Source organism: Diplotaxodon limnothrissa, linkage group LG14 (assembly GCF_057381915.1).
Source record: "Diplotaxodon limnothrissa isolate DT_005_m linkage group LG14, D_limnothrissa_male_GT1.1, whole genome shotgun sequence".
NCBI classification, from domain to species: domain Eukaryota; kingdom Metazoa; phylum Chordata; class Actinopteri; order Cichliformes; family Cichlidae; genus Diplotaxodon; species Diplotaxodon limnothrissa.
The window spans coordinates 37,258,409-37,286,199 of NC_140609.1; the positions used below are offsets into that span (position 1 = coordinate 37,258,409).

Genomic DNA, 27,791 nt, shown 5'->3' on the forward strand with positions numbered 1-27,791 from the left:
CTCCATTTAGATGCTCTGCCAGGTGTTTTGTATCTAATAGCTGAAAAGCTGTTCTGTTGCGGTGACATCAGTGCCATGGAATCTATTTGCCTTAAAAAAGCCCTCTTGTGTTGCTTTTTGTCCACTTCAGAAATCATCACACAACCATTAAACACTGGTGACCTGCTTCACCTGGCAGCCATGTGTGCCCATGCTGTTTGATTGGCTCCATGTTTGACATATAATGTGGCCTGCTTCGGACCATGTTTCTCTCCTTCTCCATACTTTTGTCTTCTGCCTCCCTGGGAGTGTTCTCATCTTGGTTAGATGTTGTCAAATTGTTTTCCTTAGCCATGAAAATAAATCTGTGATCATGCACTTTTTCAGTCTTCTGTAGTCTTTTAGACCTTTTATTCATTTTTTAAATGTCTGATTGCTGATTTGGCCACTCCTACAGTTTTTGCTCCCTCTCTCTCTATGCTGAGAGTTTTTATTTATGTTATTGTTTTGTTGTTGTTGGTTTTTTTGTTTGTTTTTTTAGCTTAATGGCAGCCTTCCTCACTTACACTGCCATCTCTTCTTCTCTCACATTTAAAAATGCAGCGAAAAGCCATAAAATACAAGTTGAACTTCAGAATATTAGGTGTGCTTGAAATAATAATAAATGGACAGGTGTCACAAATTAATTTTCAGTCAATTGTCCAATTATCTTTAAGCCTCTAAAGTTGGGGGCTCTGTATAAAAAAAATGTCTTGTTCCCAGACATTTTTTTTGTAAAGCCCGCTAAGCTAAAGCTGGAAGTCTGTACTTCAGTCACATCCTGATGGTTTGGTTTAAAATCCACTGTGGTGGTGCGCAGAGGCAGACTTTTCCAGCGAAAATCTGCTGGGATCGTTTTGAGCCGTCAGAAAGTGTACTGTCTTTTTAAGAACCGGGAGGCGGGATTTATTTGGCAGGAAGTTAGCCGCTGCTAACAGGAAGTGGAATAATGAGGACGGATTGAGGCGCAGGAATTGGCGAACAGCAGCGAGTTCAAACATTGGCCCTTATTGCCGTTGCAACAGTTCCCTCTGAAACAGGTAACGTGAACGGACTGTAACTTTAGTGCGTGTGAACGTTCATCCAGGTGTTCTTCTGCACGTCGTCTCTGTTTGCGGTGGTCTGTTTCCACGTCTCGTGGGCTCCTCGCGGCTTTGTATCGGCTCAGACAGCTCAGACATGGCTCAGTGTGCTTACATTACTGAACAGCATACCAGGGACAGACAAAAACACCAAAGCAGTACTTTATTGCAGCTCAGGTGAGGCTGGATGTGCTAAAATAGCCTCAGGTATGTGTGCTGTGGTACTGTTCCTCGGGTGTCATATATACGTCTTGTCTGCAGCTCTGAGACTTTTACAGAAGCTTTTGAAATGGGTTTCATCACACACCTGGCTGTAAACTCACCTGCGATTACCTTCAATAGTGTAATCAATAGTGAGGAAGGGTGAAACAGCAGAAGGGAAAAGAGGGCGGTACCCAGTCACCGCTCAATTTCTGTTACTGTGTAATCTAGGGTTTCTATTCATCCTTCTTGTTCCTGTGCTCACGGGTTAACGCAAAGAAACTCACCTTACTGAAGGTGTAGTATCTGTATAGTGGAGGTAAAGAAACGGTAGGATGCTCCTCATCCTCCTAATCTTCTTTACAGGTGGAACAAGCAGCCAGCCACCAGTGTGTGAAGAAGAGCCGAAGGCAGCTATGGTGAGTAAAAACACTGCAGACAGTGTCTTGATCTTCTGTGTAGGTTACCCAAAACTTTCAGGAGGACCAAAGTCTGTCTAGAAGGAAGTCTAATCATCTCACAGCCACCCTGGTAACGGTTTCAGGCTCGTATTTTGGAGAGTCATTTCAATTGCTGTTATTTTTAAGGCTGTTCTTGGTTCCTAACATCCTATATTTAAATTAAATTCATCCGAAAAGTATGCAAAGTTGTTGCCTTCTGTCTGTTGTTAAACTTGGACACAGGGCGTTCATATTTGCATCTCCCGCCTCCCGGAGAAGTCACTAAATGTTTCCCTTACCTTTAAACTATCGTTTATCGTTACGACAGAAACAATTCATGAGCATTTAAAAACATAAAGTTGAATAATAAAGTGGTAACATGAGACAGAAGTACAAAGACGAGACAAGTGTATAAAAGTATGTTCTGCTACTACTACTGCCATCTTTATTCTCGTTGATTTCAGTTTTGCGTTCTTTGAGCGCAATCTCTCGCTCTTTCTCTCTCATAGAATATTTGTATATGGGTGTCTTATTTCTTTCTCCTCTTTAATAAAAGCAAAACAATTATTTAATTAAGCTGGGACAGCTGATGTATCTTCATTGTGCTTAGTTTAGCGCTGCACATTAAAGTATTACAGGCCAAACCGGTCTTGTCACTTCTGCTTTCCTCCTCTTTGCTTCAGTCTTCAACGGTGGATCTCAAGACAAAGGAGGAGAAGGATGCAGAGCTGGACAAAAGAATTGAAGCTCTGAGGAAGAAGAATGAAGCTCTGATGAAGAGGTACCAGGTACGGAAAGATTTTACACGCTAAATGTATCTTTAATACTACCATCTTGATGTTGATAACTGTCCTCACCGAAGAATGATGACATCCCCAGAATGTCTCAAAACACAACGATTCACTTCTACATAAAAGCAGCTTGTTTTACCACATTAGTCAAAGATTATACTGCATACTTGAGACAAAAGCCAAGACAAATTAGGACTGTGGTTAAAAGATATTTCAACAACTTCTTTTTTCTTTTTTTTTTTTTTTACAAGTTTGCTTTAATGAACTCAAGCTTGAAATACCTTAAAATCTTAAGTGGCCTTTATAAACATTCAGTGGAGCCACTCATGCTGTGTGTGCCCCCAAAAGCCCTGTTTTGAATCAGGAAACCCTGAATAACTGTTTTTGTTTGTTTGTTTCAAACCATTTCTCTTCTGAATTTATTTATTCACGGCAAGCAGCCAACACTTTCAAGTTGAATTTGAACTCGCTGCGTTTTGATCTTATTTGCTGGGATGTTGAGGCGAGCTGATGTTTCAGGATTTACTGCTACTCGTTTCTATTTTTTAAGGAATTCTTCACTTCATGAAGCTGAATGAGCAACATGGTCTCATCAATAGATTTGGGAGCTGTTTAATAAGTTAAATAGTTGTCATATGTCTTATTTCATTAGACTTGTAGCCACTGAAATATGATGAGAAACGTTTAGAAAACCAAATTTTTCTTTTCAGGTCTCAGATAAGATACAACCACAGCTTCTCTTGAGCTTCACATGTACAGACTGAGAAATTTAAAAAAAAAAAGTGTCTGAAGGATGAAACACAATATCATCAGTTCAGAGCGATTAAAATAATTTTCTTTTTAATTGGAAAATAGACACTCTTTTCCCATAAACAAACAGTTTTTGGTTTTCCCGATATTAGTGGCTGTCCTATTCCCTTTGCGCATTGCATTGTGGGAGAAAAGTGTCCATCAGCTGCACACGGATGACTACTTGACTTAATCTTCTTACTTTTGTCGTATGAACACAGAACACACCCCAGACCTCTTTGTCTTTGGTGCGTTTCTTATTAAGCATTAGTCTCACTGGGCTCCTGCATTTATTTATTTTTTAACAGGAAATAGAGGAAGATAAGAAGAAAGCAGAGCAAGAGGGCATTGCGGTGACTACACCTCGTAAGCCCCGCCCCCACGAGCCAAAGACGGAGAAAGAAAACTTCACTGTCACAGTCGACCTTTCTAAAGCAACAGGGGTGAGAAATCAAGTCGAACTGAACATCCTTTGTGTGGTGGTGCCGGTTCAGATTATGTTGTACTTCCATCACTATCATTTATTCACTTAATTTATGAAGCATTTTTAACCTACAACAACAGGGCCGACCCAAGTGCTGTGCAGTCAAACCGAGTAAGAGATAAAAGCATCTGAAACAGGATATGTGCGTGAAGCATTTCAGACAGATAAAATGGAAAATAAAGGATTTTAAAATTAATCCGTAAACTGGAAGCCAGCAAAGAGAAGCGAGCTGCTTTCGCCCGCTCGCACTAGATAAAAATCAAAACAAAGTGTACTGGTGCAGATCTGGCGTCAGAACAGAAGTGTTGTGGGCAGGTGCCAGACTCTAACTGGGCCACATATGTGGGAACTTCAGTCACCATTGCACACAGCTATTTTTCTTTTTTATTGGATTTTCTGGGATTAAAAATGATTAAATATATATTTCACTTCTTTGACACAAAGTAGTGATGGGAGACGTTTATCTGTTTTTACAAATCGTGGCAGGGATTCCTACTGATTACAAATCTGTAAAGGTAATTGTCCTCTAACACTCTTCTGCTGGCACTTTGCTTTCAAAGGCCTGAAGTACTAAGCCTAGGATGGCTGGAGGGAACAGTGAAGCAGCGGGCATAAAATTAGAGCACAGCACACACTAAAAATACCCAAAGTTACCCTGTGAGAGTTCATGAGATGAGTTTTCTCTTTAACGTGTTTATCCATTCATGCAGCTCTGCTGGGCAAAAATGGGATTTTAAAAAGGCATGTTGGGTAATTGTCTTGAAACAGAGCTGAGATGATTGTACCTGCTGTACTAACATAATGTTGTTAACTGCGGATGTTTGTGCAGAATGAACTTTAGCCAGCTCATTAAAGTACCCGACCATGCTGGAGAACTATCTGTGTAATCGGTTTATCCAGCTCTTTCTGCTCGGTATGCAGATCATCTGTTTGTTAGATCTATCCTTTTCTCCTGCAGACAAACAGGATTTAAGCGTGCCTTGTGAACACAAATTGGACAAATGCCGTGGACACATTTGTCTGAAAAGGAGAAAAAACATGGATTGCATATAATGGATGGATGTAGCCATAGCGACATTGACTCTGATTTTTCTGAAGCCTGCATTTTGGCTGCCAGGATGTTGGGGGGTTTGTTGTCTGTTTGTTTTTTGCTTGTTTTTACCCCAAAGGAGGACACCTTTGGGGTAAAAACAGTGCAGTTCTAAATGATCGGCTAAGCCTGCCAAGCTGATCATGCACCAGAAAAATGCCCAATAATTAGTAACAGAGTAATAATACTTGAATTGGCCTCATGGACACATGGACAGTGAACTATCCAGAGACTAGATTTCATACCGGTCTGCAAACATGTTTGCTTTTCCTGTAAAGGCTCATTTTAACACAGGGACTCACTTTAGGGTGCAGCCTCAAGTGGTCAGTAGAGGAACTGCAGGGAACTGGGAACAATATGACAAACCACAACAACATCATGATTTTTTTAGAGCTGCATTCATGGCCCATTGGTTAAAATCAGGGTTTTTAACGCTCTGTTTTTTGGCACAACCAGTCCCCCCCCCCCCCCCCCCCCCTCGATTAGTCGTTTAGTTTGCCACGTTTCTAATTAGTCTCCTGTGGGCTGAAGAAGCTGGTAAGCAGATCCAGGGGGGATACAGGTGTAAGAGTGGAGTGAGCGCCTGCTGAGATCCAGATTGCCTCAGAAAAGACTACCGATCACTGCCGGCACCTAGATTTCAAACTGAAAAGGTCATAAGACAAAAGAAAGGCCTGGAGAACAGCAGGGGGCTGCCTGCTCCACACGAGCGCCTGTCTGACTGGTTAAAGGGTTGATCTGGGCCCATTAGTCTGTTGGACCTTTTCTGAAGAGGCCTTTGAAAACCTGATGAACGACGATGGCCTCTTTCTGTCTCATAACTCAGCCTCTCAGAGTTCATCATGTTGTAGCTCTTTGCATAATCCATAGCGCAGATTAGTCTTTAGTTCATGTGACATTCATTAGATTGACGAGTTTGTAACTGTAAGAGTTGAGCTGTTCCATTTCCTGGGTTGAAGATGATGTGTTGTTATAATCTTCACCCTGTTAGTCCCTTTATATCCTAAAAGTTACGGCGTGCTATTGCTTGCAATTTTTTGAAATGGTCTTGAAATATTAACATTCCTGACAATACTGAAAAAAGTAATTGCATAATAATAATATAATGTATTATATTATGAATTACCATTATTACATAATATTAATAATGTAATAATGGTGTTTGAAGGCAATGAAGGTCATTCTCCTTCTTTTCCAATGAGCTGCTGTCAAGCTATCTAATTTAAAGTGTGAATAAAATACGGCTTTATCTGACTTCTTATGAGCTCTACTGCTGATAAGTACCTTTTTAACTCAGATTTTTTTGACAAAAATCTAAATGAAAAACTTCAATTTTACACCATAAATCAACCAAACCTTTATTTTCTTTTGCCATGCGCTGTAACTCTTCTAGCACCACAAAAAATCCAAAATGTATCCAAAACAGATTTTTCCCTCACTTATAATTTATTGGTAGCCAAATATAACTAATATGATCTATAAGTTGTTATTGATCCACATTATAACAGGCTAAAATGGACACTTAGGTGTTTTGATTAGTCAAAGAATCAGGAATAAGGATGGTGTTTTTAAACTACCACATATGTCATGTTGAGCCTCCTCCAGCAGCTGACTGAAATTGTAACTAAGGTGCTGTTAAAATCACTCCGTTCACAGTGAAAGTCTGTGTGTGTGCTGCTTACAGGAGAAGAGAGTTGTGAACGAATGGAGACCGGGAACTCCTCGCGGCCGGAAGACATCAGAGGAGAGCGACAGCCACAGAGGGCAGAGTGATGGCCGCAGCCCCCCCAGGAGGACCGGGTCTGGGCGAATGAGTCGGGGAGGTCAGAGAGGAGGAGGTGGTGGAGGAGGTGGAGGAGGAGGAGGAGGAGGTGGTGGTGGTGGTGGAGGACAAGTAGGACAAGGAGTAGGAGGTGGGGGCGGAGGTCGCCAAGACAGGAGAGACTGGGAACCGAGAACACCCAGAGATGGAGAGCCTGGTGAGGCAGGAGGCCATGGACGCAGAGGAGGAAGGAGAGGAGGAGGAGGAGGAAGAGGAAGAGGAGGAGGAGGGGGAGGAGGAGGAGAAGGGACACCAGGAGGAATAGACAGGAAATCCAAGGTGGGTGAGGATGAACTGTTTGAGGGAGGTTTTCACACAGGATGCAGCTGCATGATGCACGATGCAAGACACTGAAGATAATACATTTAGAGTGTGACTGTGTGGTATACGTGGTAGTGCGATTACTTGAAGTCATGTATCAATGAAGTCTCATGGGGCTTAGCTTAATTTATTAACTGTTAAAGTCCATTCAGAGGTATGAGAATATGTCACATTTGTTGTCATATATTAAAAAATTCATATTAAAGTGAAATAATAAACGAAAGATGACTATCTATAATCTATAAATGATCTATAAACCGAGCTAATCCATATCCAGTTGTGTGTCTTGTTTAAATTCGAGTGCACGACCTGTGAATGTTCAAAGCTGCTTCTGTTCTTGTGCTTTTAAGCACCGAATGTTGACTTTCAGTTTAAAACAGGAGCTGGGATGATTTCAGTGTGTAGAAAAAACATGATACAAAGAATTTACATGTGTATGTAACATCTACAAAAGTATTGCTGTAGCCACGGCACGTGCTCTAACTTTGGTCCCAGCCATTTTAATCTTTTAACACAGAAGTACTAAAACTGGGATTTTTGGGAAAATACTGCAGAAAATTTTTTATTTTGGCTCAAAAATCTGCTGCAGTTACCTCCTGGTGGAGGACTTTGTAACATGGACGATGCAGTCATTTTCCAGTATTGTTAAAACGGTTGTAACACTAACATCCTGTTCAATAATAACTCGAATGTCACAAACTTCCTGACAGGAATGGGAGGAGAAGAGACGACAGAACATTGAGAAGATGAATGAAGAAATGGAGAGGATAGCAGAGTATGAGAGAGGACAGCGGGTATGGAAGTCACTGGGGTTTTTTTGGGTTTTTTTCAGCTGCCATGTGTCGTAGCGGGTTTGATTTCCAGAAATGGATTTTACAGACAAGGCTCTGAAAGACCAACATTATAATAAAACTTTTCTAACCACTTATTTTTATTGGAGTTTAATTTGCTTAATATAGCAGAGATGTGTGTAAATGCATAAATTGTTGTCCGGTGAGACAGCACAGATGGATTGTTATGACTGTACACACACCAGATGTGTTTTTTTTATCCTCTTAAATTACTATAACATAAATTTCCCATAAGATCAAGTGTTATGAAGCTAACCGTCTCTGCTTTGGTCTCACATTTAAATCGTGTGGTTCTTCTGCGCAGTATTTTTGTTTGTTTTGCTTTTTTAAAATCATTTAAAATCAGCGAGGAACTAGCCTGAGCTGAACAGAGTCGTTCCGTTTCACAGCAGGATGGAGACAAACCGACCCGTAACTTCCTGGATGACCCGAGACGTTCAGGTCCAGCCCCGGACACGGACCGCAAGGAGGGCAGCCGGAGACATGTACGAAACTGGGGGGGACTGGACTTTGACAATGTGAAGACAGGGTCTGAGCTGGAAAAAGAGTGGACCGTGAGTACTTCTTTAAAAATGGGTTTCGGGTGGTTCTGTTTATGAGCATTACCTTTGTCTTTATTTAAACTCCTGTGGCTGAATTATTTACTCTGACTTCTCTGCAGAGCCGGAGACCTGGTCCCAAAGGCTCTATGGATATGACGATGTCTATGACCGGCCGGGAAAGAGCAGAGTACCTGCGCTGGAAGAAGGAGCGTGAGCAGATAGATGAGGAGAGATTAGCACGCCATCGTAACGCCACAGGCCAGTGGAGACGAGAGTGGGACGCACAGAAGACGGACAACATGTAAGAGTCTTTCTTTTAAAAGTAAACTAAGATCCCGTAATTCAAACTGCAGAACAAAAAGATGCCAGGAAGTCTTAAGGCAGCCTCTGCACATCAATTCATCCATCGAGTCACTTTGATAGAGCATTGAGGGGGGCCTCCTTCTCCCCAGCCACCTCCTCGAGCTTATCGGAGGCCTCTGCAGAGCTCTTAGATGAAACTGTGGCAAAGAAATGGATCAAAAACCGTTCAGAGTCTGAGAGTCGGCACAGTATTGAAGTGGAAGATGCTAACAATCTCAAGAAGAGGTGACCAGAAACCTGACAGTGACTTTGATGGAGCTTCAGAAGTCATCTGCAGAGTTTAGAGACTGAGCCAGAGGGACGATCATCTCAGCAGGACTCCAGCAGAGCAGCTGGACAACCTGCTTGGACTTTATCAGATGGAATTGAAAGGAGATGCTTCTCAGTGGCAGGGGCGCAGTTCAAGGGAGAATAAATGCAGCAAAGTAGGATAGAGTGTAGTGAGCCACAGCATTCATGAGGCTTCAGGACCGGTCTGTGACTGTCTTTGGTTGGTCCCGCAAAAGTCCAGACTTAGAAACCCTCATTGAATATCTGTGTTGTGTAGTAGTAGTCTGTAGTGTCTGAAATAGTGCCGCTTATGTTGGGTTTACTAAAGCTCTGCTACAGAACTTTAGTGACTTTACAAAGATGGAGGGGGAGGAAGAGGTGAGCACGATGGAAGGCGTCTGCTGGGATAAAGATGGCGACAGACTGACGTGGCAGAGAGGGCGCTAACGTTTGATGTGTGTGTAACCCTGTGGCTGTTTTCACAGGTTCAAAGAGGACCCATATGCGGCCACTGAGGGTATCCCATCGGAGGGCGGCAGGAGAGGCAAGTACACACAGACGCACGCACACCCATCGCAGCACACCCAACACAGCAGCTGACCCTCGATCCACCTCCATGCCACGGCTTCGCTCGTCTGACACGATGTCTCTCTGCTGTGTTGATGTATACACGTCAAACACCCCACTCTGTATGAGAGGCAACACAGTCGCCCTCCTGAGTAATTAAGCTCGTTATGTAAATGCTCGCCGTGTTTCCCCAGAGTCCAGATTAAGCTTGGAGTTAAGCCGCGGTCATTCTGTTTGGAGGAGTCCGGATTTCCTTTATTGTGCTAACTGACTTTGACCAACCCGACCGAAGCTCCTGCATGTTTATTTTATTTTTCAAAGGACTGAAGACTTTATTTGACTAGGCAGAGATTTTAATGGTCTTTACTTAGTAGCAAGATAAACGATGTTTACAGAGTTGCAGTGAGTGTTTATGTCAAAACCTTATTTCACAGATAATGTTTTTGGTGTGTGTGTGGCAGACGTAGTGTAACGTGTTTGTGTGTCCTCTCTGCAGCGCGGGGGCATAACTCTCGTACAGAGCCTCGGGGCAGGGCCTCAGGTTAGACCACAGCATGGGCCTGAGTCTGAGTGTGTCTGTGTGAAGCAGCTGCACCCAAAACCAGCCTCACCCCTAACTCACATGCCCGACTCACCCTCATGATGGCGCAGCCCTTAATGGTGTTATTATGACAATCAGCTTAGTCCACTATTGATACCAGCGTTTAATTCCACTTCTTTTTAGCTCATGTTAAGACCCGGGGCCTGTAGCATTCATCTTTTTCTTATCAGGCTTCACTCCTTAAGACGAGGAAGAGCTGACTGTAGTTACAGCTGCAGTATGCAGGGTCCAGTTATGTGAACAGGTCGTTGAATACAGGCATTCCTGCAGAAAGGTCGAGGCTTAGGTGCCCTGTTTAAAGATTATAGGACTGTTATAGTTGTATGTCATCGTTCAATGAACGTTTAGAAGCAATACAGTTGGATCTTAAGGATCTTTCTGTTATTGATTCACCAAGGAAAGATTATTATTATTATTTTAAACTAAAGTCTCTCATACTGCCTGAAATGGAAAAGCACAGGATCCCCTTTGGGAATGTTATTTTTCCAGAGAACTGATTGGTCAGTACAGTAGTTACTGTGTCCCACCTACTTAACCTGGAGTTAAACCTGAAGTAAACATGCTTCATGTTACAGGCCCCAGAAAGTCCAAACCAAAGGCAAACTGTCTTCATTCAAGGCACTGAAATTAGGAAACTTGTGTATAACTGTGAGAATTAAGCAACAGTAGCAAATCATGTTTTTAATTTTAAATGCAGGTTAATCTTGAGTCTTTGGAAATATCCAAATACTCTGAATCTGTCTCAATTAAACCTTCAGAGACACTGATGTAAATTCTGACTGCTCTCATCTCTAAAATCACAGACGTTGTGACAGCTCGGAGAGGTTTGCCTTTGTGTGAGCAGCTCTAATCTTTCTGTGGCTGGAAACGCTTCAGATGCTGCCGCCTGCACACACAGCGACCTCAGGATGTCCACCAGTGTTTGTGGATGGTCCTCAGTTTTTGAGCCTTGGCTTTGGCTGCGTTCATGTCTTCACTGTGATTTATCCTTCAGTCCTCTTCAGTCTTGTCGCCTACATCCTTTGTCTCCTCACTGATCCCTTCTTTTCGTTTGTACTTGTATCTGTCTCTTTCTGACCTTTTAATGACATCCTCTCCTCTCTCCCTGTTGAGCTCTTATCCTCCTCCCTCGTCTGAGCTTTTGGTCTCTGACCTTCTCCTCGTGTCCTCTGCTCTTCTTCCCTCTCTGACTCTTTTTTTTTTTTTTTTTTTTTTTCAAATTTCCACATTTCTTTTTTCTATTGAGGTCATTCCATAAAAAAATCAGCCACATCTTAAAAATAGGGAACATGTGACCACCCCAAAAATCAGCCTTTTTTCTTTTTTTTCTTCTTTCCTTTGTCTTTTAATATGCAACACATTAAAAAAATTTGCCTTTAAATTGACTTTGAACATCAGCATGTGTTAATGTGCCGCTGGCCAAAAAACAAGTTAAAGCATGTGGAAAGTCTCTTTTTTTGATACTTGGTTGATCTTCTAACTGTGATTCTTTGTGTCAAACCCGAGTCATCAGATTGGTCCCATGATGCTGATGCTGAAAGTTGGTCATAAAAAATGTTATAAAACAAACATTTTGGCTTCAGTTTGTGACACTGAAAACTCGATGTGGATTTCTCCTGAGACAAAATACTGGAAAAATTAATTTTTTCCTCCTTCATGTCTCCATTAGCTGCTCACCTAATCAACACCTTTCTTTCACCCTCTGTACAACATCTCTTTTTTCTTTCGCTCAAATTTCCAGTTGTAACTCTAAAGGAGTCCAAACGAGGTGGCTTTAAAATTTGGATGTTCTCAGTTTTACTCGTAGTATTTCCTCATCCCTCTTCTCGTCTTTATCTTAAAAATCTTTTCGTTCTCTCTTGATGCCATCAATAATAATCATAATACACATCTGGCGTCGTCCCAGAGCTCAGACGCACTCTGCAGCTGACCCAGCGGGACAGCTGCTGTCACGCAAGTTATGACGTTAACTCGCAGACCGCAGCGGAGGCGGAAGAATCGGTGGAGGCAGTTTTTATTGAAATGTTTTATTTTTAACATTATTAGATGGACTTTTACATGCCTGGATACTTTCCAACAGACAGCCAGTGGCATAAAGACATGTTAATGACACAACGTGTGCCCCCTCTCCGTTTTGAATTTTTATTTCTTACTTTAAAAAAAACACTCCTGTGCCTCACTTTTGAGCAGTGATGATGAAACATCCATCACCTGCTTTCTGCTTTTTTAGATTAAACATCACAGCAGTTCATAGTTTGATGTATACTCACCATCGATGTCTCCTTAGATGACAGTAAGCGACCTCCGAAAGCGCCGACATTCGGCGACTTCCTGTCCCAGGGCAGGACCCAGGGGCCGAGGGGCGACCGGAGCAGAGGGAGGGGCCGAGGACAGAAGCAGAGCTACAGGTAAAACTTTGCTCACCATCAGCTGACAGATCCATTTACTTGACTTTTTAATGTAATTCTTCATCACAAAGCTGTTCTGCAGTGAAGAAACTGAAGTCTGAAACACTAAAATGACTTTTAAACTAGTTGTAATGTTCCTCATTTTCCTTTATAATAAACATTTTAACAGCTCTTGTTGAGAATTGCGATGGTTTTCGGTGTATTTCTCACGCTAATGCGATGTCCACTGAACCTTTTATTCTGAAACTTTTCACAGCATGCATGACAACCGCTGGGAGGGAGAGAAGGAAGAGGAGGAGAAGGAAAAGGAGAAGGAGGAGAAAGAGGAGGAGGAGAAGGAAAAGGAGAAGGAGGAGAAAGAGGAGAAGGAAAAGGAGGACAAGACGAAGAAGGAAGAGAAGAGTAAAAAGAAAGATAAGGAAGAAGAGAAATCTAAACCTCCCACAGTACAGAAGGTAACGGGTGCATCTGGACTTCTATGAATAATAAAGTATCTGTCATGCTGAGCTTTACTTCAGAGAAATGGATCCTTTTTCTTTTTGTGAGGTGTGAATTTTTTTTTAGTTTCTGAAATGGGACACGAGAGCCGGTGCCTTAAATGCTCCTGCCACTCCAATCAAACATCCAAATTAAAGCATTTGTTGCAGGATTTTAAATAAATAAATCGCTAACTCTTTCTTTGTTTCCATCTTTCCTTAGGTGGAGGAGAAGAATGGAGGAGGAGAGGATGATGATGAATGGGAGGATGCCAGTGACGATGGGGAATATGAGGAGGTGAGCGACTCGGAGCAAGACTCCAAAGGCGACGAGAAGAAGGACATTGGAAAGGAGAAGCAAGCAAAGAGCAAAGAGTCCTCCCCAAAAACTCCCAAACCTCGTTCTCGTCAGGCATCAGCAGGAAGCCCCAAAGATCAGCGGACTCCCAGGCCAAAGGTCCACATCCCGCCCCCAGCGGCCGCTCAGGAGTCCCCCGAGGGAGGCAAACCCCTCAGCCCCTTCTCCCCACTGGACGGCCACAAGCCAGTGTCAGACTGGGGAGAGGAGATGGAGTTGCTGTCACCCAGGAGCAGCATGGGAGGCGAGAGCCCGCCGAAACCCTCCAGCGTTGATTCCAGCCCCCCACAGAAGAAGGAAGAGGAGGAGGAGCAGCAGGAGGAAGAGATCAAGAGCCAAGCTGGCAGCTCTAGTGAAGCTGCCGAGTCACAGAGCGAGGAGCATGCAGGTAGAATAGTTACCCCACACTGAGACCATAACAGGGAATTATTGTAGCAATTTTCTGAAGCTGCTGCACATGTGCTATACCAGTGTTAACATCAAATAATATCCCAGGTGGCTTAAACTCAATAAATCTGATAAATAACGAGGATTTATCAGCTAATGATGCAATAACATTTTTTTGAAAACCATTTGTTAAAGTTAGCATTTGTGCAGGGCTATAAAGAGAAGAATCATTGATGCAATTTTACGTGTGTTAATGAGAAATCGCAGAGGAGCAATGTAGGATGAAGAGCTGTTAGCGGAGGAGAGAAACAGCACTCCAACAATCCTGAATGTAAAGCTTACGGAGCGTTTTGCATGTCCAGAAGGAGGCCCGGGACATGCTGGAGAGATCACATCTCTCGGCTGGTTTAGGAACTACTCCCTCTTCCTGGCCAGGAAGAGGGAGACAGCCTCTGGTTGACTATATAAGCGGCAGAAAATGAAGCATTTTTACTGTGTTCACAGAAGAGCCGTTGAGACACTTCAGTTAATGCAAATATTAACTTAGCGCGCTTAAACTGGGGGCTTGTAAAGCTTCAAATGCTGCAGAAGCGATTGACAACGTGTCTTTATTTCTTTGCTTCGGGCACCTTTTATGTTGTTCTGAAGGCTGAACTTTTACTTTTGTGTCAAGTTGGTGAACATTTCTCCCAGTAAGTCGGCAGAAGTGTCTCAACATAGGACTTTGTGCCCATTTAAGCTCTCTGTTCTCCTACAGGAAGCCCTGCAGCATGTCTCCCTCCTGCACAGGGAGGATGCTGCTGCACCTGTGACCCGTAGTGCTCAGCGTTTCTCAGAGACCTTTAGGGATGGTTACATAACTTTTTGTTATTTATGGAAAAAAACGGCTCGTTAGAAATAATTGTGACATTAAGGAAGGTCACTTTCTGGTTTTAATCTGTTAAATGGACAGCCTTCATATTTTCCCTTTGTTTCTGTCAAAGATTCAGTCAGTGAGGGGAAAATATTCACACCTCTCTTATTTTCTTACCTTGTCTCTTCTGATTTCTCTTTTTCTACCTCCGCCCCAACACCTCTCTGTTCTCTCCTTTTTGTTTCCTCCCCTCATCTTCACCTCTTCTCTCCATCCTCTGTGCTCAGCCGTTGATGTTTCGTCTCCTCCGGAAAAAGCTGAAATCCAGGAGATCCAGGTGATGGTGTCAGAACCTGACTCGGCTCCTAAAGACTCACCTACTGCACTGCCATCTGACCCCGCCCCCTGTGAGGTGAAGGTGGACGAGGATACGCCTCCAGCCCCGTCACAAGGTAATAAAAAAAATTAACCCCTCAACATAAAACGCACCAGGCTGTTTTCATCCACTGCACCCCGCACTTCTCTAGGACTCGCCCAACAGGCGTGTGTGAGAGTGTAATATCTGGACGCTGTATTAGGGCGTTAGCTGGACTTATAGGACCTCCTACATGTTCTGTCCACGCAGCCGCTTCACCAAAACTACACAGAGCTTTTCCGATGGTGTAAACACGTGTGAGAAATGACAGCTATGGAAAGTTGAGTCCTCTGTTGCAGGTGAGCCCAGACTGATTCAGAGGAGTTTGCAAACCTTCACCAGTCTGTATGAGAGTGACTGCAGCTGTCTGCAGACGGGTTTCCTCCTGTCAGCCGACCCGTGCAGTCACCTTTTGATTGAAGCTGGTCACCCAGAGGTTGAGGATGCAACATCAGTGCATCAACCAGGCTACAGTTTTTCCCAGGCACATAAAAGTTGCAGTCTTATGTTTATTCTAGTGTGACTGAGACAAAAACAAAGACGTGCACAAATTAAAATGACTGGTTATTTCTGCTGCTTTAATTTATCCTAAATGAAGAACCAGAACATTAGAACCAGATTTATTTATGGTTTTTTTTCATTAATCTTTCATTAGTATTTAGCTTTGTGGATTTTCTCATTTAAATTCAGATTTCGTTGTTTCAAAATGTTTTTGCGGTTTATTTTTTACAAGTTTCTAGGATAATATAGAGCGACTGGAAAGACGAAGTCAATTATTAATAGTTCAGTCTTAATAAATGTCAAAGAAATGTCCTTCACATGCTGGGTGTATTGGTTTATTTTATTTAGTTAATACAACATATAATTTCAGTCATTTTACATGTTTTTTTCTAAAGCTTAGTTTCTATTATATTTAACTAAAAAGTACTTTCTTTAGAGAGTAGAAACATTACACGCTGACAGTCCTGTGGTATAGTGAGGATCAGCAAACCAGCAGCAGCTCTAATCCAGCTGCATCAGGAGGATTAATCCAGGTGCTTCTAATCTCCCGCTTGAACTAACCCAGCATCTGAAATCCTCCCGCGCCGCTTTGCAGTTCAGCTCATTTTGAGCTAAATTTTAACTGATGTTAATCTCGATTCAAGTAACGCCTCCAAAACCTGCAGAATTTTTGGGTTCTCACCCAACAACAGCTGATTAGATGCAAGCTGGGTCCTGCAGTTTATTTATCTCTAATTGACGAGACTCCACATGCTGTAAGGATTTAAAGGCTGAGTCGAGAGCACTACTGGGCAGGATTTTTACTTCATCATAGCTGCAGTTATTTTATCTTTCTTGTGACAATAAAATGGAGGAATTAATATTGTGGATGCAATGAAAGTATAGGAAACAGGAAACCGTGCACACATCAAAGGAGAACGTAGCACCACGCTGAATGACACTGTTGCTTTTTTCTCAAGTTGCTCTGCACATGAACATCTTTATTTCCCTCCAGATTGCCTTTGAGCATAAGCTTTTATTTCATTCTGAATCGAGCCTTGTTGCCTTTTTCTCTCCGACAGCAGACAAACCCGACTCCCCGCCCGCCCCCTCCGTCCTGGAAGCTGAACCGAGCTCGCCTGAACCTTCAGTAGAAAAAGAAGATGACGCGCCGCCTGCCGAGAGCGACGCTGCTCCGACAGCAGAAACGCAGCCGTCCTCAGAGCAGCCGTCCTCAGGTGCGGTCCTTATCACTGACTTTGAGACGGTGGCTTACTGTAAATCCCCTGCGCACCTCTAACGCCTCCTCACGCTGTGCTCCTGCTTCTTCTTTTTTTTGTGCTTTTTTTTTGTGATTGTGCTGGTTTTCATTTCCCTCATGGTGTGGCTCTCTCACTCTTTTTGTCTTCATTCCCTTATAAATAAATCATGACGGGAGCTGTTTGGTGGCCTGACCCAAAGATAGCTTTAGACGCTGCTTTTTAAAAAATCTGACCTGCAATGCTACCTCCTCCTTCCACCGATCAGGACCCACTTCCTGTTTTGAAACTCCTCCCGGCTGTCTTCCTGCTCCTCCTCTGATGGACTGAAACTTTTAACTCCACCTCCTTTGTTGGATGCACTCCCCGTGTGCTGTTCCTCCTCCTCTTCCTGTTCTTCTCCAGCATGTAAAACCTTTTGTTTTTGTTGTTTTTATGGCTGTAATGAAATTCCTGCTGCTTGATGCTCTGCCTGCATTACCAAACCTTTTACTCTGTCTCCTCCTCTTATTTTTTTGCATTGATGTGAGCTGTTAATCATATGATATGATCAGAGTGCATTTGCTGTCTTGCCTGTTTTGCAGTTACACTCATGGCATCTGTGGAACCAGATCATTTCAGTTAAAAACACATTTTATAAGCAATCTAATTCAAAACATTCAGACTCATAAGTATCCGTTAACGTGCTCCTCTACCCATCAGCAATCTCAGGAGGGAAATCTGAATAATTCAGGCCTCAGGCGCTGAGTTGTTGGTGAACGCTGGGAACAAATCTGGACTATAGATGGTGCACAAACTAAGAGGACATCTTGTATGTGAGCAGAGCCAAATGAGCTCCATTAAACTCTTTCAGGGTCTTCTTTGGGTAGTTTTTAGTGTAATAGCTTCGCCTGATCAGGTTTGCTCCGCGGTTTTATTTTAGACTAAAATATTGTGATAATTATTAGATTATTAGATGAATTATGTGCAAACATGCAGCTAAATCGTGCGTGCTTTGACTTTTTATGTGGTGCCTCTGAGAAAGATCCACGTTTAATGAATTAGTTAAATAGCTTCCACCTGTCATACACCATCAGGTCAGGGTTTTATCTTGATTCTTGCAGTACTGTAGACTCTGTGCTGATGCTCATTTGTCTGCAGCTACACATTTGTTTCTTAAGCGATCTCCAAGGGTCTGTTTAATCTCTGTAAATAGGCAAGGGGCAAGAGTTTTGTACCTTTCTTGTTTCCGTATACAATCCATTTGCAGTATGTTGGACAATAATATTTTGCAGCCTTTGGTCACGTGCAGGCAAACGTTCAGATATATTTTTATGTATTTGCATTTGTAAACGATGCTGAAATCTTGATATTTGCTTCAAAACTCGTGGAAATTGGTGTTTTTAAAATGCTTGAAGGATGAAGAAAACAGTGGGTGTATTGACAACTGAGCAGTAATATTATAAACCACAGACATGATATTTAAATCTGAGATGTCAGCAAAGGCAAAGATGATGATGTAAGAGGGGGAAAGTGGGGTAAAAAGTTTTTTTAAATCTTATTTTAGGGCAAAGTCATCGAACGTTTTAACCAGTTTTCATCTGATTGGTCAGGTGATTCTATACATGTGTTTTTGTTTTATTTTTTTAAGTCCAAGTGTTCCCTGGAGTTAAAGTTAGGTTAGATATTGCTCTGAAATGAAAGTCCCTGGAGGCGTTTTAATTTTGAAATGAATAAACAGCCACATTTGTATTCATTTACTTTTTAAAACATCTGCATAAGCCCAGAATTACACAATCCGTGCATCCATACAACAAAGTTCCCATCAGCCTTACTTATTTGTGTTTGGTCCTAATTAATCTCCATGAATATACATGAGACAAACTCAAGTATTCTGCTGATGGGTCATGTTTGAGATGGCACAGAGTAAATACTCCCAGTCTGGGATCCAATCAGCTATTTTCTGATGCCAATAAAACCTGATTAAAAAGCTGTTGTTATTAGTTTTTCTTTTTAATAATCTGCATCCATAAACCTGCCCGACAGAAATGGAAATCTTTCCCCAGATATCAGCCGGCTGCACTGGAAGCCCAGAAAAATTGGCCACTAACTCCAGAGGCCCGATCATCAGACTATCTGGGTTCTCAGATTATATCCTAATTACCACATGCTTAGAGAGTCTAATCTGCCCAACACAGATTGGAAACTGGAGAGTCGGTGTGACTCTGGGGTGCAAATGTGGCTTTGAGCTCTGATGGTTCCTTTTTGCCATGAGTGTAGCTGAGTGCCTGCTTCAGAACTGGTTTCTGTTTATGTTGCTCATCTCTGTTTAAACCAGCAGTTCTCAGACTGTGAGGCTGACCTTTTAATTTACTAAAACTGAATCGTGGATCTCTTTTTTTTCTGGTGTTGGACGTTGAAGAAAAAAGAGAACAACTGGTTTAAACTTGTTTTTCTTTTGTATGTGTCTCTGAACAACACTGTGCTCCTTTATGCCCCTTTCCTTCATTCGTTGTGACACCCCTCATTACTGCTGGGGTTGATGGGAGCACTGAACTATAAGGCCAACCAGCCCTTACAGTGGGGCAAAAAAGTATTTAGTCAGCCACCGATTGTGCAAGTTCCCCCACTTAAAATGATGACAGAGGTCAGTAATTTGCACCAGAGGTACACTTCAACTGTGAGAGACAGAATGTGAAAAAAAAATCCATGAATTCACATGGTAGGATTTGTAAAGAATTTATTTGTAAATTAGGGTGGAAAATAAGTATTTGGTCAACTCAAACATGGAAAGTCTCTGGCTCTCACAGACCTGTAACGTCCTCTGTAAGAAGCTTTTCTGTCCCCCACTCGTTACCTGTATGAATGGCACCTGTTTGAACTCATCATCTGTATAAAAGACACCTGTCCACAGCCTCAAACAGTCAGACTCCAAACTCCGCCATGGCCAAGACCAAAGAGCTTTCGAAGGACACCAGGAAAAGTATTGTAGACCTGCACCAGACTGGGAAGAGTGAATCTACAATAGGCAAGCAGCTTGGTGTGAAAAAATCAACTGTGGGAGCAATCATCAGAAAATGGAAGACATACAAGACCACTGATAATCTCCCTCGATCTGGGGCTCCACGCAAGATCTCATCCTGTGGGGTCAAAATGATCATGAGAACGGTGAGCAAAGATCCCAGAACCACACGGGGGGACCTGGTGAATGACCTGCAGAGAGCTGGGACCAAAGTAACAAAGGTCACCATCAGTAACACACTACAACGGCAGGGAATCAAATCCCACAGTGCCAGACGTGTTCCTTGCTGAAGCCAGTGCATGTCCAGGCCCGTCTGAAGTTTGCCAGAGAGCACATGGATGATACAGCAGAGGATTGGGAGAATGTCATGTGGTCAGATGAAACCAAAGTAGAACTTTTTGGTATAAACTCAACTCGTCGTGTTTGGAGGAAGAAGAATACTGAGTTGCATCCCAAGAACACCATACCTACTGTGAAGCATGGGGGTGGAAACATCATGCTATGGGGCCGTTTTTCTGCCAAGGGGACAGGACGACTGATCCGTGTTAAGGACAGAATGAATGGGGCCATGTATCGTGAGATTTTGAGCCAAAACCTCCTTCCATCAGTGAGAACTTTGAAGATGAAACGAGGCTGGGTCTTCCAACATGACAATGATCCAAAACACACCGCCCGGGCAACAAAGGAGTGGCTCCGTAAGAAGCATTTGAAAGTCCTGGAGTGGCCTAGCCAGTCTCCAGACCTCAACGCCATAGAAAATCTGTGGCGGGAGTTGAAAGTCCGTGTTGCTCGGCGACAGCCCCAAAACATCACTGCTCTCGAGAAGATCTGCATGGAGGAATGGGCCAAAATACCAGCTACTGTGTGTGCAAACCTGGTAAAGACCTATAGTAAACGTTTGACCTCTGTTATTGCCAACAAAGGTTATGTTACAAAGTATTGAGTTGTATTTTTGTTATTGACCGAATACTTATTTTCCACCCTGATTTACGAATAAATTCTTTACAAATCCTACCATGTGGATTCATGGATTTTTTTTTTTTCCACATTCTGTCTCTCACAGTTGAAGTGTACCTCTGGTGCAAATTACTGACCTCTGTCATCATTTTAGGTGGGGGAACTTGCACAATCGGTGGCTGACTAAATACTTTTTTGCCCCACTGTATATAGGTGATAGCCCATAATATTACCGCTTCATGGTGCCGTGAGTCATGCACCGCTGGGAAGAGGAGTCACTCACCGTGGTCTGAATCAATGTTTTTCACATTTCCGTCCGTTCGTCTGTTTTTCTGCACGCTGTGGTTTAAAAGTGAGCTAAGTGGATAAACCACAGGCTGGAGGAAGTCCAGTCATTAGCACTCTCCCTGTACCCATTTATCATGTGACTGGGGTGTTATCACTTTGGCAAATGGCAAAGCTTTAAATAATAAATATTTCCTTTTCTCTGGAACTGTAATAATATGGAAACAGTTTGAAGTCAGCGTGAGTTGGGCTTAAATTCAGATGGCGTGATAAAAGCTAGAAAGGCGATCTGTGGGCAGTTAATTGATTAATCTCATAAAGTAAAACCAGAGGAGAACCGAATAAAATGGTTCAAACTGAAGGAGGCCTGTTATGCTTTTCCTGCCGCATGTATCCTGATACGATCCGTTAATCTTAAAAATGGTCAAAGTTTCAAAAATTGAGTTGCTTTTTCAGGTGTCATGTGACACCATAGAAAGTATATGATCATGCTAGTCACAGAAGCTCCACCCATTTTTCTTATGCAGGCCGGCCAATCAGAAGAAAATTTCTTTAAAGGTGGTAGAAGCTAAACAGGTAAAATTAAAGCGCGAGTCATACTAAGCTTCTTTATTAAAGTCCAGAAATAAACATGGAGCTGCAAATGAGAATAGTTCCACTTGATGGAACCAAGATACCAAGGCTTTAAAATAATAATAATATGTGAACACACATTCAACAACTTTTAATTAATCTACTCTTAATGTATAAATTAGGTTGTTGCCGCAAAGGATGATTAAAAACGGCGGCCATAAAAAAACAAACAAAGGTGAACTGAGGTTGTTTGGACTTTTGCTGGAGCAAATTTTGACTTTTATTCTTTTATTTTCATAATTTTCTTTTTTCAAGTGAAGATTTGTTGCTTTTCTCTGTCATTTAATACGAATAAACCATACGTTTTTGGCATTTGCAACAATTTTGACATTTGAATTTGAATTCCTCGATTCTTTTAAAATTAAATCGAAATGATTAACACAGAATATTAGTTGATAACAGCTGCTTGTGTGTTATCTTTATCCAATTAGATCTGGGCCGTTTAAAAACAGACTCCAGTAAAATTTTTACCATTTGGACTGAGTACAGCAGTTTTAAAGGATCACTGCTTTCCTTTTGTTCTGATATAAAAATCCACAGTAGCTGCATTTACACCTCTGATGACTCATTCGTGATAAACGGCACAAGTCAGATGTGTGTGTGTGTGTGTGTGTGTTGGCGTTAGGGTGGAGATCAGGAAACCAGGGAAATTAGAGGCACAATTAAGCTTTTAAAGGCTTTTCAGAGGAAATGAGCTACAGCCTGCTGGACAGATGATAGGGCTGATACAGTGGAGTCCGTTTAAAGTCTGATTGAATTAAATCGTGTGATGTTTCTGAGGCTCCAGTGTGGAGAGGCTGAATTGCGTGAATCACTCAAGTATTGGCAAACGCCAACATTAAAACACAAAGATATTGTTGTAGCAATGTTTGCAGAACAAGTCACGGACACAACATTAAGAGGCTGTTTTGCACTCTTGGTAATGTTTATGGATTGTTGGAAAGAGTCACATGGCCGAGTGAAACCTCCTGTCTTCTAAAATTCTCCATCCTTTAAAACCTTTTTATCTGTTTTACCTTTTAATAACATTAATAGTCTAATGTCAGGAGGTTTTAAAGTTCTGAACCAAATGTGAAGAAACGACTGCTCTGACTTTATGGAAACATCGGTGTGTATTGTGTTGAAGAGATATCAACTGAAGTCGAGCTGTGTTTGAGCTGTACTTTTGTGCAGTGCCATCGTGCACCACAAGGTGACACAGTAGGTCAGTGTAACCTTTTATTAAATTAAAATTTTAATATTTAAAGTTTAATAAAACCTCGTTAGGGAATGAAAAGATATATCAGAAGTTCAACCTGCAGCCTTCAAACCTCGCTGCTCATGAGAGGAAACTATAGCAAAAATAAATATTGGCTCTTTAGCTTGCAGATACTTTAGCTGCCTTTACGTTAGTACCAACTCGGATCGACTCGACTTGGATCGACTGGTTTTCCATTGCAATTGAGTACCTCCTAATATGCTTGGCCATTGTCATAGCAACGCGTCAAAGCGTCCCACAATGTAATTAATATGTGACGCGAATGCTACAGCAACGGTGGACGTCCAGGCAAGTATATACCTGCTGCTCAGTCTGGCTGTTCGTTTGACTCGGGGACCACGGCGTTGTTTTTTTTGTAGCCGTTTCCCTCGTTGCCCGGTTTTAAAAGTGGCGGTTTTGATTTTCGTGAACGAGACGCTTTCATGACTCATCGAGCGACGCTGCTGTCCAGACAATCAGTAGCATGCAGTCTGATGACGTCACATTTTAGCACCTGCTCGGATTGTTTGGAACCCGGGAGTAGGTACTAAATTGTACCAGGTGCTATGACCTAATGGAAAACCCTGAAAAGCGTGAACCATGGCGAGTCGTGCTGAGTAGGTACTAATGGAAAAGGGGCTTTTGTGTGGTTCAAAATTTGTGTTAGATGATATATGTTGATATCTTTAAAGCTAGTTTCCATTGTGACCACAACTTTATTGGCATCTGCAGCATGGGAGGGTGGTGCAGGACAGTGGCGAGGTGTGTGGTGGGAGTGACAGGTGGGCAATCATTCTCTCCGAGCCCCTCTTTGTTTGCAGTGGCAATGGATAGGCTGACAGGTGGGAGCCTCTGCAGGGTATGATGTTTGCAGATGACTTTATGACAGTAGGGAGCAGGTGGCGGTATGCACAGGAGAGAAGAGGAATCAAAGTCAGAGGCAGGACAGAATAAATGTGTGCAGATGACAGTGAGACAGATGCAACGAGGAGAACACGTAGTGAAGGTAGGTTAGTTTAAATACCTGTGGTCAATCATCCACATCACAGGAGAGGTGAAAAAGAGTGCTGGCCAGGTGGAGTGGGTGGAGATGCTTTGGATATGTGCAGAGGAGGGATGGGAGCTGCCAGGCTGGAGGAAGAGCTCAGAGAAGACTAATGGCTGTAGTGAAGGAGGTCATGCAGAGGGTTGGTGTGACAGGAGGATGGTAGAGAGCGATGATCTGCTGTGGTGACCCTGAAAGAAGAAGAGGAGCATGAACTCATGACAGGAATGAGAAACGAGGAGGAAAAAGAGGTTTTACCGACTGTGTGTCTGTGCGGTGACATCATTTCCCGAGTGGTCGTTCCTCCATGGCATCAGCTGGAAGCAACATGAAAAATGAACTCGCTCGATATTAAAATGTATTAAACTGCCTCTCAGATTTAATTACACATTAACTGAAAGCACCGGGATGCCGTTCCAGATCTTTCCAGGCTACTTTAACCCCTTCCCTTATCTTTCCATCTTAGAGGGAAAGTGCCACGCCGGGGACGTGAAATACAACTGCTGTTTGTGACTCGGGGATCAGGATGCGTTCTGATCTGCTCTGAGAGGCTTTCTGCAGCTGCGAGAGTTCATATTGATCACCAGCTTCTGTGCATGTGATAATTTCTCTCATTGAGCCGCAGAGTGGCTGAATGCGCTCGTGATGGCTGCAAATGTTCAGCCTTTATGGTAGTCTGAAGTGCGTTGGGTGAAAGGCACATTCTCTAGGCCACACACTTTTAAACATCCTCCTTTTGTTTGTATCAACAGACTGAAGCTGCAGCACGTCTGAGGATGGATGGATGGATGGATGGATGGATGGATGGAGGAGTTGGATGCATCACACTACTCATCCGTGACCACTGCATATCTAAATTTGTTTTAAAAAACAGGAAAAAAATGACTTCATCCATGATGAGGAGGTGGAGGACGAGGAAGTGTGCATTGCCTCCACGGACCAACCTCTCCTTAGCGCTCTGAGCTGTGATCAAACACCCCCTCCCTTTGCTTCACCTCCCCTCTCTCTGTAGTACTGAGACATCAAAAGTAAAATGTCCATCAGTGTCTTGGTTTAAAAATGGCGACTTCTCTCTACAGACTCGTTGTCTCTGCTGCGAGAGAACATCTGTGTTCGTGTGAAAAAGTCATTCTGACACTGCCCTGAGAGCCTCACAGAGGTCGTTTCTGCCTCAGAGGTTCTGCTGAAGTTACAGACAGTAACCTGGATTACTTCACTGCCTGGATTACTTCACTGCATCCTTTTTGTCCAGCAGGCTCTCATCCCCATTGATCGCCCAGCCTGTATAAGGTCGACGTGGTCTCTCCGTTCAGGACCAGGAACCAGAATTTCTCCACGGGAAACAGACAATCATTAACTTCCAACTTCCCCAGTGATTGATTGATTGGATTCATCTTATTAGCCGATCGTCTGCAAAATGAGGCGATCGCCGCCCTGTTCTAACATAGTTACAGGAAACAAGAAAATGGTGATTGACACAGATATTGACCACGCTTAAACTGATATCCTGTAAGAGGATCTCAAGCACATTAATCAATGAAAAACAAATCTGCCTTTTCCTCAATTTTATTTTCTTGATGCTGTTGAAATTAAAAAGGCAGGATTACAGCTGCCAGACCCAGTTAATGTTGAGCTTTAAGCAGAGGTGACAGCTGTTTGCTAAGCTCGCTTCTTTCCGATCAGTTTCCGTCTTTTCCATCAGGTCACGCTGTAGTTTCACAGCTTCATTTTTTAAGGTGGCGGCACAGATGACGCAGATATAATTAAATTTTAATTGATGATGTGATTCTAATTCAGCTCAGATTCAAACTCTGCTGTTCATCGGCTCATTTTGTGTCGAACAATATCGAACGTAATAATATCATGTAATGAGTTATTGTTTGTAGTAGATGGTGGCAGTAAAACGGCGCCCTTTTTACTCCGAGGACAGCAACTGTTTAGGTGTCAGGCACACCGGCTCGATCTGAATGGTGACGGCTTTTTAACTCTACTGCACACATAGTTACACCATTTGGGCGAAATGTTGGCGTTTTCCATCCATCCGTCCGTTTTCTGCCACTTATCTGGGTTCGGGTCACAGGGGCAGCAGTCTGAGTAGACTTCCCTCATCCCGACCATCTTCTCCAACTCATCCATGTTGACACAGTCATTCCCAAGCCAGCCAGTAGATTTGATCAAGTTTTTATCACTAAATATAACTTTTAATCAACACTTAAGCAAAGATTTGTTCTTTGAACTGCACAGACTCGCTGTGCAACAACATAAACTGTGTCTTTGAATTATTGGGGAAGTGCAGCATGAAATTCAGACACTTTTCATAAAGATTAATTTATTATGTGGATTCATTTTTGATCAAATCTGAAAACACAAAAATATTGCTTCAGAATTCTGTGAAAATCACATTTTTGTGATATTTTTATCCTAAAGCTGAAGTTTGCTTGTCCTCAGAGGCAGCAGCCATCAGCAGTCTCTCTTCAGTCGTGTCACTATGTTGAGCCTAACACAGTGCATTTGATCTGATCTGAGTTACAAAGAGATTCACATATTTGCAACACAGGAATCCACCGACTGCATAGTTGCGGTGTTGGTGCAGGCGTAAAGCAGAGGGGTGTTTTAAAAGGCACAGCATCGAGCCGCCACGTCTTCATCTGCATTAAGCAGGAGTTTAGGGTTCTTTGTGCAAATCAGGAGCGTTCGCTCCAACAGGAAGTCTCTGGGAAGTTGTGGAAAATTGTGAAATTAACCCCTGTGAGTCTGTAATGAAGACAGAATCAGCAGGCATCGTCCTCCCAGACGACCCGCTGTGTTGATTTTGGTTTTAAACCAGGACTGTGGGAGAAAACCCACGCGAGATGTTCATCCCCGCAGGTCACACATCCCTTTTCTCTTTATCGTTCCATTGAAAGGCCATCGGTGAGTTTAAATATCAGGAGGTAAGGCGTGCAGTAGAGGGTTAAAGAAGAAACTCCCAACAAGTCCTCAAACCTCAGTTTCACCCATTTCTGAACTGCAGCACGTTTGACGTGTCCAGATTAAAATCAGTGAAACTGAGGTTTGTCCGCGTGTTCCTGACGTTTTCTTCCTTTTTAATCAGCTGCTGTTCACCTGCTTTACCTGAAAGAATCATGTGACCTACTCGGGTCTTCTCTTTATTTCAAATCTATCAAAATCAATTATGTACACAGAAAAAAAAGTCACTCCAGTTGATGATTTGATTATGTAATTCTCTCTGATGTTGCTTTACATTTAGGCGACTACACTTTCCCGGCCCTCTTAGGACTCGCTGCCTCCATCATATGAAGTTTGTTTTGTTTTTTGGGATTAAATGCAAATGTTTTAAACTGTCGTTTGTGAATGAAACTGTCTCTTTTTTTCTTTTTTTTTTTTGTTCTGATGGTTTATTTTGGAGTGAAACCGCTCTCTCATACCTCAGCGGGCCAAGAGCTTCAGAGTGAGTCTGTTTTCTCAGCTCGCATCAGCCGGAGCGTTGAAACTGTGGCGTTTAAACACACGTGGATGAGTGGGGATGCTTTGGTTTTTGTATTCTGTATCCAAGGAATAAAAGTGATGCCTCTGGGTTGAAAGAAAACTGCAGTATGTACAGTTTTATAAAAGGAATTGAAGTTTTTGTTCCAGCATTGAATGTCTGTGCGAAATGCAGCCTGTGATCTCTGAAGTTTCCTCATCTTCCTCTTCTCTCCGGTTTGAGCAGGGCGTGGTTGTGTGTGTTAGTCCGGTGTCCATCACAGTCCAGTCCTTTTATCG

At 42.7% G+C, this 27,791-nt stretch overlaps 1 protein-coding gene across 1 annotated transcript; it reads left to right on the top strand.

Moving 5' to 3' along the window:
• Window positions 1–1,574: 1,574 nt before the first annotated feature.
• Window positions 1,575–27,315, top strand: ccdc9 (coiled-coil domain containing 9). The gene is made up of 15 exons (XM_085370475.1): window positions 1,575–1,720; window positions 2,425–2,529; window positions 3,630–3,764; window positions 6,580–6,996; window positions 7,749–7,832; window positions 8,279–8,443; window positions 8,551–8,732; window positions 9,550–9,608; window positions 10,128–10,172; window positions 12,520–12,640; window positions 12,897–13,095; window positions 13,340–13,862; window positions 15,002–15,166; window positions 16,692–16,847; window positions 24,779–27,315. Exons 1-15 carry the CDS (start codon window positions 1,637–1,639, stop codon window positions 24,781–24,783), a joined length of 2,445 nt encoding a protein of 814 aa, XP_085226601.1. The 5' UTR covers window positions 1,575–1,636; the 3' UTR covers window positions 24,784–27,315.
• Window positions 27,316–27,791: the final 476 nt, after the last annotated feature.

What these genes read in the sequence shown, in the direction of transcription:
- ccdc9 (XM_085370475.1), top strand. Translation starts at nt 1,637, where the DNA reads ATGCTCCTCATCCTCCTAATCTTCTTTACAGGTGGAACAAGCAGCCAG. An exon ending in ACCTTTCTAAAGCAACAGGG is followed by an intron (nt 3,765 to 6,579) that starts GTGAGAAATCAA and finishes TGCTGCTTACAG; the next exon opens with GAGAAGAGAGTTGTGAACGA. An exon ending in GGACAGAAGCAGAGCTACAG is followed by an intron (nt 12,641 to 12,896) that starts GTAAAACTTTGC and finishes AACTTTTCACAG; the next exon opens with CATGCATGACAACCGCTGGG.